The sequence below is a fragment of the Halichoeres trimaculatus genome, unplaced genomic scaffold, assembly GCF_033239565.1.
Source record: "Halichoeres trimaculatus isolate MK-OKI-2021-1 unplaced genomic scaffold, fHalTri1.1 fHalTri1_scaffold_8, whole genome shotgun sequence".
In the NCBI taxonomy this organism is placed as follows: Eukaryota; Metazoa; Chordata; class Actinopteri; order Labriformes; family Labridae; genus Halichoeres; species Halichoeres trimaculatus.
In genome coordinates, this window is record NW_027437186.1 from 25,055,823 (window position 1) to 25,070,095 (window position 14,273).

General features: G+C 39.3%; 1 protein-coding gene across 2 annotated transcripts in view; it reads right to left on the bottom strand.

Moving 5' to 3' along the window:
* LOC141794872 (SH3 and PX domain-containing protein 2A-like) overlaps window positions 1-14,273 on the bottom strand; it is a 56,580-nt gene that overhangs the window by 22,854 nt on the left and 19,453 nt on the right. For both annotated transcript variants that reach the window (XM_074675453.1, XM_074675452.1), the window contains exons 6-7: window positions 11,355-11,386; window positions 1,716-1,844 (exon numbers count right to left, since the gene is read on the bottom strand). In XM_074675453.1, coding sequence (XP_074531554.1) covers window positions 1,716-1,844; window positions 11,355-11,386 — 161 coding nt within the window. The remainder of the gene's footprint in view (window positions 1-1,715; window positions 1,845-11,354; window positions 11,387-14,273) is intronic.

Here is a 14,273-nt window from a genome sequence, read left to right on the forward strand (position 1 = left end):
TGGGGCAGATTTAGCCTAACTTCCATTGCAGGATGTGTTGAGTTTTCAGTTCAGTGCAAGCTGTGCTGCTGGAAACAGTCTCAAAAGCATGATGTAGGGAGGGGAAGGGGGTGTATTTACTTCAGATCTCTGTGAAATTGTCCGACAGTGTATAATAAAACTGTCAAATCGCCTTAAGATGTGTTTTAAGAAGCCTGCAGTCTGCTGCTTTGCTTTAGACGCTCGTGACGAATCAAACCCAACCAGAGAGGAATGAATGAGCCTAACCGAGCGAGGCAACAAAATGTGGGCTGCATCAGAGAGAAGGATGAAACAAAGCAATACTTTTTATGGAAATTTAGCAACAGCAATAACACAGAAGCCTGGAATGATAAATCTGCAATAGGGTAGAAAAAAAGCTTTAGTTTGCATTCTGCATGGATCATCATACAAAGTCTGCAAGGTGGTCAGCTAAAATGCACCGTTAAAGAAAGGGCCTCTACTTAAAAGCACAGAACCATGTCCCTGAAGTTCATGGAGGAAAGCTTTCATAGAAGGCCCCCTCGATAAAAAGACTTCAAGGTGTTGGGATATCCGCCTCACTACGGCTCCCCATTGAGCTGAAATCCTACTAGAGCAAGGAGTGAAAACAAATACACGAACCCAAAAGCAGAGCACGTGACACTTCAAAGCGATCCTGTTCTACGTATGGACTCTCTTCCTTGAGGCCAGTGTGGCATGGCGTTTCACTCACACCCATCATGAAACCCAAGTCCAATCGCCTCCCTGGTCAACTGCTGCCTCCTCCATCCTTCCTTTCCCCATCCTCCCACTGACGAACACATGAGACCCATTACTGTTTTACTGCCTCAGCACGCCATCCCAGCTCAACGTCAGACTCCTGTTACCGGGCCTTTACCCCTCTGGTCACCTCTTGTGCTTTGCATAACAATTTTTTTTCAAAATAAAAGTTACTTGTGCAGGTGCTTTGATGCAGGCGTCTGTGACATTCCCATTACTAGTTTGTTTTCTGAAAATACATGACAGGACACTCAAAGTATTGAAACCAAACATGTGAACTCAGTACAAGAAGCTTTTCTTGTGTGTTATCTAACTAACATAATTTAACTGGATTCTAAAAGTAGATATCATAAATTGTATTTCAAGAAATTTGTACACTTTAGTCTTGATTTGGGGTAATTTTGTGTTTTCTTTCACCCTCAGCAGATGCACCGTCAGCACATCTTCACATAATGATGAGCTTACGCTTTATGTTTCACTGCTAGAACTGGTTAAACACTGAGATTAGTTCAGTTAAACTCCATCAAATATCCATTGCCCTCCTCACTAACTCTTCCCAGAGGTTAAACAGCTGACTAAGGACTCTCTGCAGCTGGCATTTGTAAATCCAGCATGTCTTGCTGGCTTTCCATTAAAGTGAGGTGGAATAATTAATACAAGTCTGGAAGACATTCCTCTTGCTAGAGGCAACATTCTGGCCTGCAGCCTAAACCAACAGTGGGAAAAAACAGGGCTGACTGTGGGCCAAAGCGAGCCTCCAGATGGGGCTAAGTAACAGTTAGCAAGCAGTGGACAAAGGAGGTGAGAGGGGTGAGTTTGGGGAACGTGTTGCATGTTTAAGGATCTATCTGTTTGTGTTTGATGTGTTTAAAACTAGCAAGCCGCCTGCTTCCAGTTGAGCATGTCTTTGTTGTGCGTTAGTTTTGATTACTCACCACTCTCGCTCTTTTCAATGACGTCGACCACCTCGCCTGCTTGAAGGCTGATTTCTGCAGGCTCTTGTTTCTCGTAGCTGGCCACCACCACATACTGTTCCAGGAGCATGGGATCCGAAGCATCCAGACCTGGAGTTGATGGGAAAAAACAAGCTGTCAGCCAGCTGCCAGCCATAGGTCCACGAGAACGACTGCCGGGCACCCGTTGTGCCATAGGCCACTTTGTCTGTAGAGCTCAGCCAATCACAATATTCACAGGGCTCAGTGCATCTTCCTGAGAGTCTAGCCATAGAGCTGCATCCCCCTCCAGCCCAACAGCATGGGCAATGGAGATCCTGAAAGTCTAGGAAAAGAATCTCCCTTTGAAAAGTACAGAATCAAGCAGCCAAGTGCTGAAAATCCATTCTCTGTCACTGAGGAGACCTCATCCTTTTTGTCCAACAAAACTTGGACCGGGTCAGCAGAAACAGGCAGGCACATGAACTTGGCAGAAAGAGGAGAAGCACTAAGAAGAAAAAGCTGTTGTAGTGACAGAAAAGTGAGCTTAAGCCAGCTGAGGACAGGACAGTAGAGTGGGAGAAAGAAATGGTTTCCCTTGGAAAATAAACCATCTGCTAAAAAGCCTCCTTCTCCTCAGTTGGGGCTGGAGCTAGAGGAAGAGTAGGGGGGTTGTGTACACCAATCATAAGAGTCGGCACTGGAGGCCTTAAATAGAACCAGATGAAGGGGCTGGAGCTGTGCTCAGAGGGATGGCCCTCTGTCTCCATGAAACACTAGAGCTCTGACTACAGCGTGCAGCCTGGCCAATGGAAATCTTTCTTTCTGAACTTCACTCAGTTAACCATATAAACACCAGCAGTGACTTAGTTCGTTCACTGTGCCTGCTTTCATAACTTGGTCACATTCATTTCGGTTCACCCTAACTCACTATAGAAATGCATTTTATTGGACGGAGACAGATTTAATTCTAAAAACCTAAAAAGAAAAAAAGTGTGTAATTTGTAATGTATATCCACTCAAGTACGGCTGCAAAAACTCATTCCTCATTGTGAAAAAAATCCCCCAAACAGGCAAAGCTTTCCAACAGGAGCAGATCTAACGGGCATCACCTGGAATCCAGACGCAACTCCAGCTGACTTTCACACATTAACAAGAGCTGCTGCTGACCGCTGAGTTCAAAGCTCCTAACAGAAGGAAGCTACTGTCTGCACACACAAGATCATATCTGTTTATCCTACAGCTACAACAAATACACAATGTACTTGGATGGTGTGTTTGACTAAGAGCAAGAGATCTGCAAACAGTTTAGAGATCAGAATCTGCCTCGACAGAAAGAATTACTGTAGAGAGAGAAAAGCAAAGAAAGCTCAAATAAAAATGCTTCATAAACAGAACCGGGAAGGGGAGCTCTACTTCATCTTCAGAATGGAAAATAAGAAGAATTTTGCCCACTAGATGAAGTTTTGGGGCTTAGATAAAGAATGACTGAGACAACTTAGATTAAGCTGTCATTTCTCCAAAGAGCTGACCTGGCGACACTGCCTCAGACTTAAGATTAGCATTCCTCTATCAGGATAAGACTTTTAGATTCAACTCTGGAGTTACATTTGAAATGTCAAAGAGCCCATAACTTATAAAGATGAACTCAGTACCATTAACATCTTAGATGCTCAAACTGCCAAAGAGTCTGACACTGGATTACTGTGGTCGAGCTGTGGTTTATGAAGCTTCATGTTATTTGTGCAAGATGTTTTGTCAAACCGCAAATCTGGGTGCAGAAAGACTGGAAAGAACGTGTTATTTCAATTCTGGGTATTGCCCTCTTGTTCTTCAAAGTCTAATATGACAGCTATTGCTTTAGTAACGGCAGTGATATTTGTTTTGACGCTATTCTTGGAAACTTGTGGTTGCAGGATTTGTTTTAAGTCATAGATCAATTAAAGACAATCATTACACAATATTGGCTGAAGAAGGACAACAGATGACTCATGGCGTTTCGGCTACTGAATAATAGATAAGTAATGAAAGAGTAATTTTACTATTATTCAGGCTTAATATCGTAATAAACATGTTTCATTTTCACTTTATTTCCAAAAACCTGTCAGATATCACAAATTTGAAACAAGTTTTCAGCTTACTTTAGCTAACTGATGGGTCTTGGCTCTGCTCTGAGGTTTTCCTAGTCCAAATTCCTAAAAAGTAGGGACATGGTGTAAAACTTTGGTAAAATTACTTAAACCCCACAATCAGTTGAAACTAAAGCAAAGAGAACATAGCAAATGTTTAAATTGAAAAATTGAATTGTTTTAGGAATATATATATATATATATGTTTGTTTCAAATTTGAGATTCACTGCCTGTGACATGTTTCAAAAAGATGGTTTATAAAAGGTTAGTAATATGACAGAGTATAAAAAGCACATTCCAAAGAGGCTAAGTCTCTCTGAAATTGGGGATTTCATTTTCACAATAAGTTTTACCATTAAAAGATTAAGACAATCTAGTAAGATTTGGGTAAAGATCTTTGGGCCTTGAGCTGGCACTGCAGTAAAACAGACTTGGCAGCTCTGTAGTGGAAATCACTGCATGGTCTCATAATAAAACCTGCAAGTTAAAACTTTGGAAATAGGAAAAGATATATTAACTTGATCCAAAAACCCTGGTATTTTTACGTGGTCTGCGATCATTTAAGATGGATCGATGCCAAGTGAAAAATTAATCTGATGAATCAAAATTTGACATCCACATCTTTGGCTCCAAACAGAAGAGGAGCCACAGAGATTGTTATCAGCACACCCTTTATAAGCCTGAAACTGTCATAGGATTGGGTTGCATACACATCTGGAAAAACAGGCTCAATGCTGAATGATACACACAAGATTTGGAGCTCTGTTTGCTTCCTTCCAGCCAATGCCTTTTCATGGATGACCTTGCATATTTTAACAATTCAATGGAAGACTACTCTCTGCATGTATAACAACATAATGACTGTGTAGTAGAAGAGTCTGGAAACTTAACTAGCATCCCTGCGCTTGCTCTTGCAGCCTACTGAAAATGGTTGGTCCATCATTAAACAAAATACAACTAAAAAGTCTGATTTGTTATGCAGCTGTTTACAAATCCTATACCAGCCAAGAAAGTTATCAAACGTTTTCAGTTTCCCCATTTTCTCCAAAACATGTCTTCGGCTTCAAATGTTAAGTCAGCATAACTTAATGAAACAATGAAAATTTCCAGTTACAAATTTGATGTTATCTTTGCACCATTTTCAATTAAATGTCAAGTTTAAATGATTTGCAAAGCAACAAATTCTGTTTCACTGACATCTTACAGTGTCTTAACTTCTTGGGACTGGGTTTGTATTCTTTGTGCTTAGTTGATGAAGAATCTTGCACAAAATTTTGATTAATGACCCGTTTACAAGCCAAATATCAAATAAACATGCCAACCACAACTTTGCAAAACACTTTTGTCAACAATATAATTTGAAGGCTAAAAGACATAAGGTCATAATTTCATAAAAACCATAATCTGTCAAATAATGGTTTCTATAAGTCAGCATGTACTACTGCTGTGAGCGAACTGTAAATCTTAGACCTGTGGTGAGTGAGTAAAGACTTTGTCAGCAAAGTCAATAGTCCCTGAAAAACAAAAGCAAATATTTCTGCCTCATTCAGGAAATGAAATGTTTTGCAACAGCAGGAAGACAGAGCCAGAACAAGGAGAATGTGTGTGAGAAAATGGGATGTAAAACAGTCTCGAACAGAATAGGACTGATTCCAATGAACTATTTTTGAAAAGAGCTGAGTATAAAATGAGCTTATAAACTACAGTGTACAAATCATGTTTTCTTACATCCAACAAGCAGTACGGTTTAATAAGTACTATAATTAGCTAAAACCTGAAAAGTCTTGTTTCAAATGACACAGTGATTTCATTTCCTGAGATTGTAAAAAAGCCAAACTATTTTGAAAACAGGATTTGATGGAAATTAGGTTCACATACACATACAGAACCAGTTAAAGGAAAGTGTCTGGGAATTATTAGCAGCTAACCTCAAAGCTTAAATAGTTAGCTACAATTAGATAATGGCTTAATGGTGGAAAACCTACTCAAAACTGAAAAAAAAAAACTAAATATATCTAAGACAAGGTAATAGATCTGACTAAATTCAAGGGCTAAAATGAATAGCTCACAGGTAATGCTATTAAAATAAATCAACGAATGCAAGGTCAAATGGTAATGCTAATGGTTTAAATAGAGTCAACTGTTGAGAGTGTTAGCATGTTAGCTCAAAGGAACTGCTTAATGATTTAAAGTGTTAGCTCAAAGAAATGGTTCAATTGTTGACATAGCTAGCTTAAAATTATGAACAAATGTACTGACAGTTCAAATTCAAGGCCAAATGTTGAAAAGTCTGTAAAAGGTACCTTTTTTATGACTTAATGACTCAGTCGTTAGCTTCAAGACATTGCTACGTGATGGATTTAGCTTAAAATGGTCATTCAAAACCATGGTTAAATCGTAAAATAGCTATCTTTTATGATGACACCAAAGTGCTATTACACAAAAGATGACTTCATAATGTACCCCTTAAAGGTCTACAACAATATGCATATAACACTGCATTATAATTTCAACGAGTACTATGTGTTTGTGTTACACGGTGTACAAAAGTGCATTAAAGCGCTCAAGTATTACAGCAGTGTTTCCCCTGCAATTGTATAAGAGGGGTGGCCTGCCCCCCAAAAGTTAAGTTAATTTTATTGCCCATATCACAGCAGAAGTAATTTAGAGTTATCACTCTCATATATCAGGTACATATCTTGTTTTTTCTTTACTTAACAGATGAAAAAGCCTCATGTTATTTATCTAATTCACATGACAGGATGTCATTTGTACATCATTGCACTACCATTTCTCCTCGTGCTCTTTTGCGTGCAGCGAAGTTCCGCCAACGCGTTCACAGACACACAAACACACATGTACACACACAGAAAAGCACATTCTGTATAGTGGATAGTGAGCTGGGAAAACCACCAAAAGAAACATTTTCCAGTGCCTTCTCTGTGAAGATGCAACACTCACTCTCCTGCCCTAAGCTGTTAACCTAGGGAAAACACTGTACAGGTTTTGAAAAAAAAAAAAAGAAGCATTTTATTGTTGGCTTTCCCCAAAAAGTCCTGTTAGCCACTTTCTGTGTTTATATCTCTCCTCACTCAGATTTATACATGTGCTTCCTGCTCCCACCCTTGTACTCCCAAACGTCCTAACTCCAGCCAACACCCACCCTCAGCCCCTCTCACCTATCATCAGCTCCATCCAAAGATGATGACAGTTAAGAACTCTACAATAATTCATCACCAAGAGGAGGAAAACAGGGAGTCCATGTCTACCCACATAAGCCAAGGAATTCTTCTTCGTTGGAGATTTTCATTTTGGCTCTGGGCTTGATGTTTTGTAGTGCCATATTTTGAACCCCCGGGTAACTTAATGGGAGCAGAAATGGGTTGAGAGGAGTAAATTTTGGCAGAATGAGATGCCTTTGTTTGGCTCATCAGCAGCAGATGTTCAGTTGGATTAGAAAAGGACACAAGACTGCTGTTCAATGTTGTACAGATGTATGCATGTCATTGAATCAGTATGTGGCCCTGAGGGAGAAGGGGCAGACCACAAACAAACAGAGAAACTTTCCCCAAAATCCTATTAAGACGGACTTCACAGGGGTGTTAAAAACTCTTCAATACCTTCATTTGGTTTTGCTTTAGATTATCTTAGTATTTAATGTTCAGATTAAAGAGTAAATGTTAAAAAAAGTTTGAGGAAACAAACATCTATATTCACTTCTGAAGAGTCTTCTGTGGTGTCTTTGTTGCCGCAGCAGCAAACTGTCGATTACAAAAAAATGAACAATCAGAGAAGTGTTTATGTTTTACTGTGCTTGCATGTGCACGTGTAACTCTGTGTACATGCACGTTAAATAAGGAACGTCTTGTAAAAACCTTGCTACACTGTAAATCCACAGGGTACCTTAAAGTTCAGTAGTTACTTTGCACTGCATGTAGCTGATTGAGAGGCTTCCAAAATACTGAATTCACGCTGCTAATTAAACGAGAGGGACTTCAAAACCAGTCCCACACTTCATCAGGTTTTCCAGTTGAAAATCTGATAGCTTTAACTAGGAACAAGTATGCATAGTATACAGGAACTGCAAACAAAAGCATGATTTATCCATTTGAAAGGCATTCTATTTCAAATTACCAACAAACATTTATGACTTCAGTGGTTACATAATATTTTTTTGTGCTACAACATAGTGTCTTTAGCCAAAAGCCTAAGCTCTGTCTCCAGGGTGGAAGTCCACCGTGACAAACGGTCCCTTATCAGAAACAGAGCTCCCAATGCTGCATCTGCACTACTGGAGGAGTGGGTGGAGCTTCTGTCCTACGGGACTTGAGAGGTAACTTGGGGGGAAATGAGAACTGCTTCTTAGCTAATGTAACAGTTGAATCCATGAAATAACTCAATAGCTTTATCAATGCCAGTTATCAACATCTACTGTTCAAATGGATCCTTTCATTTAGGTTTAACACTAAACATGAAACTTCTGTGAGGCTCACTGTGCATGGAGGGGGCACAGTGGTGCAGTTCATTGAGAAAGAAGCAGTTGAAACAGTGTCCGCTTGTTAGAGTGATTAGGAAGTGCTCATTTGCCTTAATGATTTCCTATGCCAGTTTAAAATCTGATCCATCAGCAAACACAAACAAACAGAGACCTCTTGAGCTCACCCACCCTCTAACTTACGAACACATTAACCCTTTTCCTCCGAACAAGCATGCGCACATATACCAGCACTCGGCACAGGAAACACCCACATAGACACAAGCTTGTGCACACATATGCACACATACACACCCTGCAGGCCCCCTGAGACCCACAGCTCAAATAAAGACAGCAAGTCTGCACACATAAACACACTCCCTCAGTCCATGCACAACACTGAAATGGTTTCCACTTGCCACGTAAACCTCCTCTCCAGCTGCTTTTCACATGCACTACACCCCTGAGCACTCTGTTTCTTTTCCTCCTCTGCTAAACCTCTATCTGTCTAACATTTATCACATTCTTCTTAAATACAGATTATCACTAATGCTAAGATGATGATCTAAATCTTAAACATCCCCAAACGTAAGGCACAGCTTATCCTAAAATCTGAGTTAATTTAAATTTTCAGATTGTTTTCCTTTAACTATCAAACAGTTTCACTTGTCTTTCTCTCCTGAGTGTTCGTAAAGTATTACGTATTTCATCATCCTGGAAGTATCTTGTCATAAAGATGTTTCCTGAGGATTTGGTCCAAACCAACTGACAGTGATTTATTCTTACAAGCCCGGTATCAGAAGTCAGTCCTGACAAATCCATTATGCGTCTGTGTTAAAACCTTATCGAGATAGCGGCATGGCTATGATTTAAGCTGCTTCAGCTTCAAAGTGTAGGGCTCTCAAAGTTGAATCCACAGTGGGAAGATAAGAGACACATGGGCTAAAATGCCATCATCCTTAAAGGGATAGTTCAGGTGTGCTGAAGTGGGGTTGTATGAGGCACTCATCAGCATAAAGTGAAATACTTGTGTTAGATAACAGTCAGAACAATCCCATTCAGGAGGAGCTGGTCATAGCTCCAGTATATAAACATATTGAGCTATTTACCACTGTTACTGGGTTCATGAGAAACAGACTTTGGCCACTAAAAGATTTACATTCATAAAAATCTATTAAAGTGCAAGCTGTACTTTTTTAAGTTTTCACCACTTCACCTTGTAAACAATTGCTTCCCCTTCGATTTTTGTTTGACCACACAAACCCCCTCTCTGCTGATCTTTTTCTCACTGGTGCACTAAAGTCAGATGTAGATGGAACATATTCACACATTTAAGACGAGATCATTAAAGATGAGCCCAGCACTAATAGGTCATCTCATTTCTCCTTCCTGCCAGGTACACAGAGCTCTTCATTATACCTCCGACCACATGCAGTTTTGTGGTGCAGGACTACATTCTCCCCAGGCCAGGGACTCAGTACACTCTTATGGGAAACTTGTACCATGTAATTATGGAGACCATAAGCTGCAGCTACAGCACAAATTCACCACAGACCCACAACACTCTATCCGTTGTCCGGCTCTAAAAGAGAAAGATCAATCTTTCAGCAGCATTAACCACTAATGTCCAGCATGGGGAGCGTGGAGAAGGTTAGGAGATCAAGTATGAGAAGGCCTTTACAGTTTGTGCTCCATGATGGCTGTAAAACATAGATCATCATGAGCATGAGTTATAAAGTGTGTGATGATTGTTTGCATTGAAGGAGCTGACTTATCTGAATAAGATACTGACAGCATAAACACAAGGATACCTTAAAGGCTGTATTATTCAGACTGAAGGAGCTGTAGGTGTGCACAAAGCAGCAGGAATAAGACTAACCTTTCAGGTAGTGGAGGTGATTAAAGTTTGAAACCAACTTAATATCTTACACAGCCTGAATTTAAGCTTCTCGACTCACATTCACAGCTGAAAGAGGGACACTTTTCCATTCCGCTATGTATCTGGAATTCCCTGTTACGTAAACCCCCAATACCATGCAGCACATAATGAAATTAGGTAGGGGTTTGATTTCGTTTTGTGGCAGCTCAGGCACAGCTTTTCCTCTGAACTGATCGCTCCAAGAAAATTAACTTATGGGTCATTTATTGCCCGGCTATGTCATACATAATTGTGGCAGATTGCAGGAAAGATGGCCAAAACAGCTTTGTATCTGACTGCAACACTGAGGTGTCATTTAGTTATGCATGTGGGTATTCTGAGATTGCACGCACACACATGTACGCAACACTCACACAGCTGTTCGCTGAACTCCTCTCATACTTTTCCTGCTGCCTCCTACGCCTGTATCCCCCATGCTCAGCTGAGTCACTCAGTCTTCCTGTCTTTTCTCACATACAAGAATATAAACTCAACAGCCAAGCCTGGCAGAAGAAGGACACAACACAGAGGTACAAACAGGTGGCCCTGGCACAGAATTCGGATTTTGAGTTATTTCCACATTATACAAACATGAGAGGTTAGAATGAGTGTTTGAAGAATACAACAAAACATAAAGCACAAGTGTAGCATGCAATTCTAACAGATGTTTTTTACTCATGATGGAAATGTAAATGATTTAAATAAACAAGGCAGAATTTGATAAAGTAATTTTACACAAAGAACCAGGACCGAAACTAATAACTGAACTTATTTGCTATTTTTCAGAAGTTATGGAGGTCCTTTCAATTCTCTTTGTCCAAATAATAAAGAAAAGTTAAAACATAATATAATCTTTATGTAAATATGCAGAAAAAAAACAAGAAATTGATTCATTTTAGAGGCTAGACTCGTACTTTTCTTGATACATTTTGTAATAAAACAATATAGACCAATAATCAAATATCAATACAGCTGACCTGACATTGTTTAAGACTATTAATCAAATCAAGTTTCAAAATCTCACAATGAAATACATTATAGTACTATTTTAGATATAAGAATCAGACAAAAACGTTCAACAAACTCCAAAGATAGAGAGGGAAAATGTTTGTTTATTTACCTGATTTACGTTTCCCAGACCCGCCACAGTCTCTGCAAAAGAAGCAACACCAGAAAATCATGGTGATTATGAGTGTATGGGCAGGAGAGGTCAGAGCATTAATACCATTTGATCAATCGAGAGACTGCTTAAAGCTGAGCCTCTACGGGACCATCCAAAATAAAGTTGGCACACAAGTACCAGCCAAACCCTGGTTGAGAATGTACCCCGAACTTGACCCACTACCACAGGGAGGGAGGGGGAGACAGGGTGGGATACAACACACAGACAGGCGAGGAAGTGTGTCAAGGACAGTAATGACACAAATCACCCCATCTAGAAGCAATCATCGTCCAAATGTGTGTGTGTTTTGTGGTAAACATAGAGAACCCACAGCTGCCTCAGTTTAACAGAACAGCATTCATTTTCTCTACAACAGTATCATCCTCCTTTGATAAGTCTCATTCATGTAAAGATGTCAAAGCGTGTCTGTTCCAAAGTCTAGACTGGAACAAAACACTGAGAGGATGAGCTTCACAGTCGATGATCCAATGAGCAATGAACCATTGGTTGTGTATAAATTTACTGTACAGTTTTTGTGTGAACTCCTTATTCTGGTTCAGGACGGATAATTTGCATATTAGTTAATCTGTCACTGATGCTTGATCTATTCACCCAGATGAAATATTATGCTGTAATTTTAATATGACAAATAATAAAGAAACAAACAGCCATCGGCTCAGTGAGCTCAGCATGAATAAATTTAAATTCATTCATTAAAGAGTTGTCTGTTCAATTTCTGCACACATGCTTCATTTACGATGACGCAGGTATGTAAGTAATGATGCTTCACATAATTCTCCGTATTCATACATCAACCATTTTCCTCTGATGTTACTCTCAGGGCAGGATGCTAGACTGTTATAATGATGTTTTAATCATACAAAGATAGTCTCAATAGCTACTAAATTACTTGGTTCCAAGAAAATAAACAAATGTACTGAGGATGCATTATGATTATTAAATAAATGACTTGCAAATTATGAGTTATCACAGAATTGCTGCCGTGTGATTTAACTGTTATAAAGTATCAGGAAGCTTTGTGAGTTGAGCTGTGATTCTGAACCCTAATGTGGTGCCTCTGGATTTTCATAACCTAAAGCACTTTTAGAATCTGATCCATTACCTGGCTGTGAAATTATATTAAATATCCTGCATTTTTTCTATATTTTATGCTGCTTTTGAATTTAACTATTATTAATTGTACTGTTGTGTTGTTGTTCTTTGTCCCCTCGACATCATTGAAAATGAGGGAACATCCTCTATGATTTTTAGGGATTAAGTAAAGGTTGAATGAATGAATGAAAAAGCTTAAAGACAGACAATGATGGCAGAATAAAGGCAATAAGTTAAAATATTCTGATGTACATTTTGAAGAAGTAAAAATGCATTTTAAAACACTGCAACATTTCTAGATGTCTGCATGTGATTGTTTTTGCATAATGTTGCGTGTTTCAGGGGGCTCTTGCTGACTGTATGTCGTCATCTAGTTGAGTAAGCTGCACACAGAGAGAGTACACTAAGGAGAGGCTGATGTTTGACACAAATGTGAACAGACACCTGGCTCTCCAAGAAGCCAACAGCAGGACTACAGCCACGTCCATTTATGCATATGAGTGCATGTTTGGATAAACCGCGTCCAACATTTGCCAGTTTACAGCCTGTCTGTCAAATTCTCCTGCTTTCACTAATTACAAAGTATGATTTTTAGATATTGTGCAACTTCTTCAGTGGATTAACTTCAACAATAGCAAAGAAAAGACATTTCATATTTAGATTTAAAAGACAATGGAAATGTATAATGATACAGACATGGAAAAATAAAGATTATCAGAGCCTGGCCGACACCACAACTTAGTTCAAACTGCAACGATTCTTGCTTAATCAAAACATTTTTAACAATAACTGTATTCCTTTGTTACTTAGGATAAAGTCACTTTTGGCCACAGACTTCTTTGTTTCCAGATGCTTGAACAGAAAAATGAGCTATGAGACATTTCCAGTCACAGATGTCCTAACTTACAGCTCAGTTCAGCTTAATTAAAAACATAAATGATATACTTACTCAGTTGAAATAAAACAATAAATTCAACTGTGAATGTGCTATTAAATTGGATTGTGACGCTGTTAAAAGAACGTTTATACTGGATCTTCAAGCAATACTCTCACTGTGGAAAAACAATTTTAAACCCAGTTTGAATTTCATAACTTTCATACATGAAATGAGGAGGAGAAAAAACAATAATGTTTAACATTGGTGGTGAGCCAACACAAGCTGGGTTGTAGCTTATTAAAAAAGAATAATAGTGTATGCAGATGGTATCACAGGAGTGGTTCTAAATCCACGACTTAAAGAGAGAAAAGCAAATGTGTAAATTCAAGATTAGAAGTCATAGATGTCACAAGTACAGATTTGATGGTTTGAGGAGCATTTTCTCTTTGCTTTGTTCAGAAATGTCAGGGTGGAGGTACAAAACTGAGAAAAGCACTGTAGAGAGTTGGAGAGTAATGATGGGGATAAAGATGCTTGACCTGCCCTGCTAGCTTGTGACCCTGAGCACAGAGCTGAAAGAATATTCTTCCCAAGAGAAGCCTGAGCACACAGCTTTGGTCTTGTCCCTCTAAAATCTCAAAGATTTGGGGAAGTAATGGAAACAAAAGTATGTCCAAGGACAAGTGAAAGCTTGGTACCTTTGGCTTTTCGTGGGATTTGTAAGTTAACAGTAAATCTGGAGTTTATCTTAACGATTCACACAATTTTGGTTACATTTTCACATTGACTGCATGGGCTGAACCCGTCATAAAATCTCTGACCCTGCAGAATAGCCATCTGTTTGCACATAGCTGCAGTTCACTCTTTGTAGGTGGGCCTATTAGGGA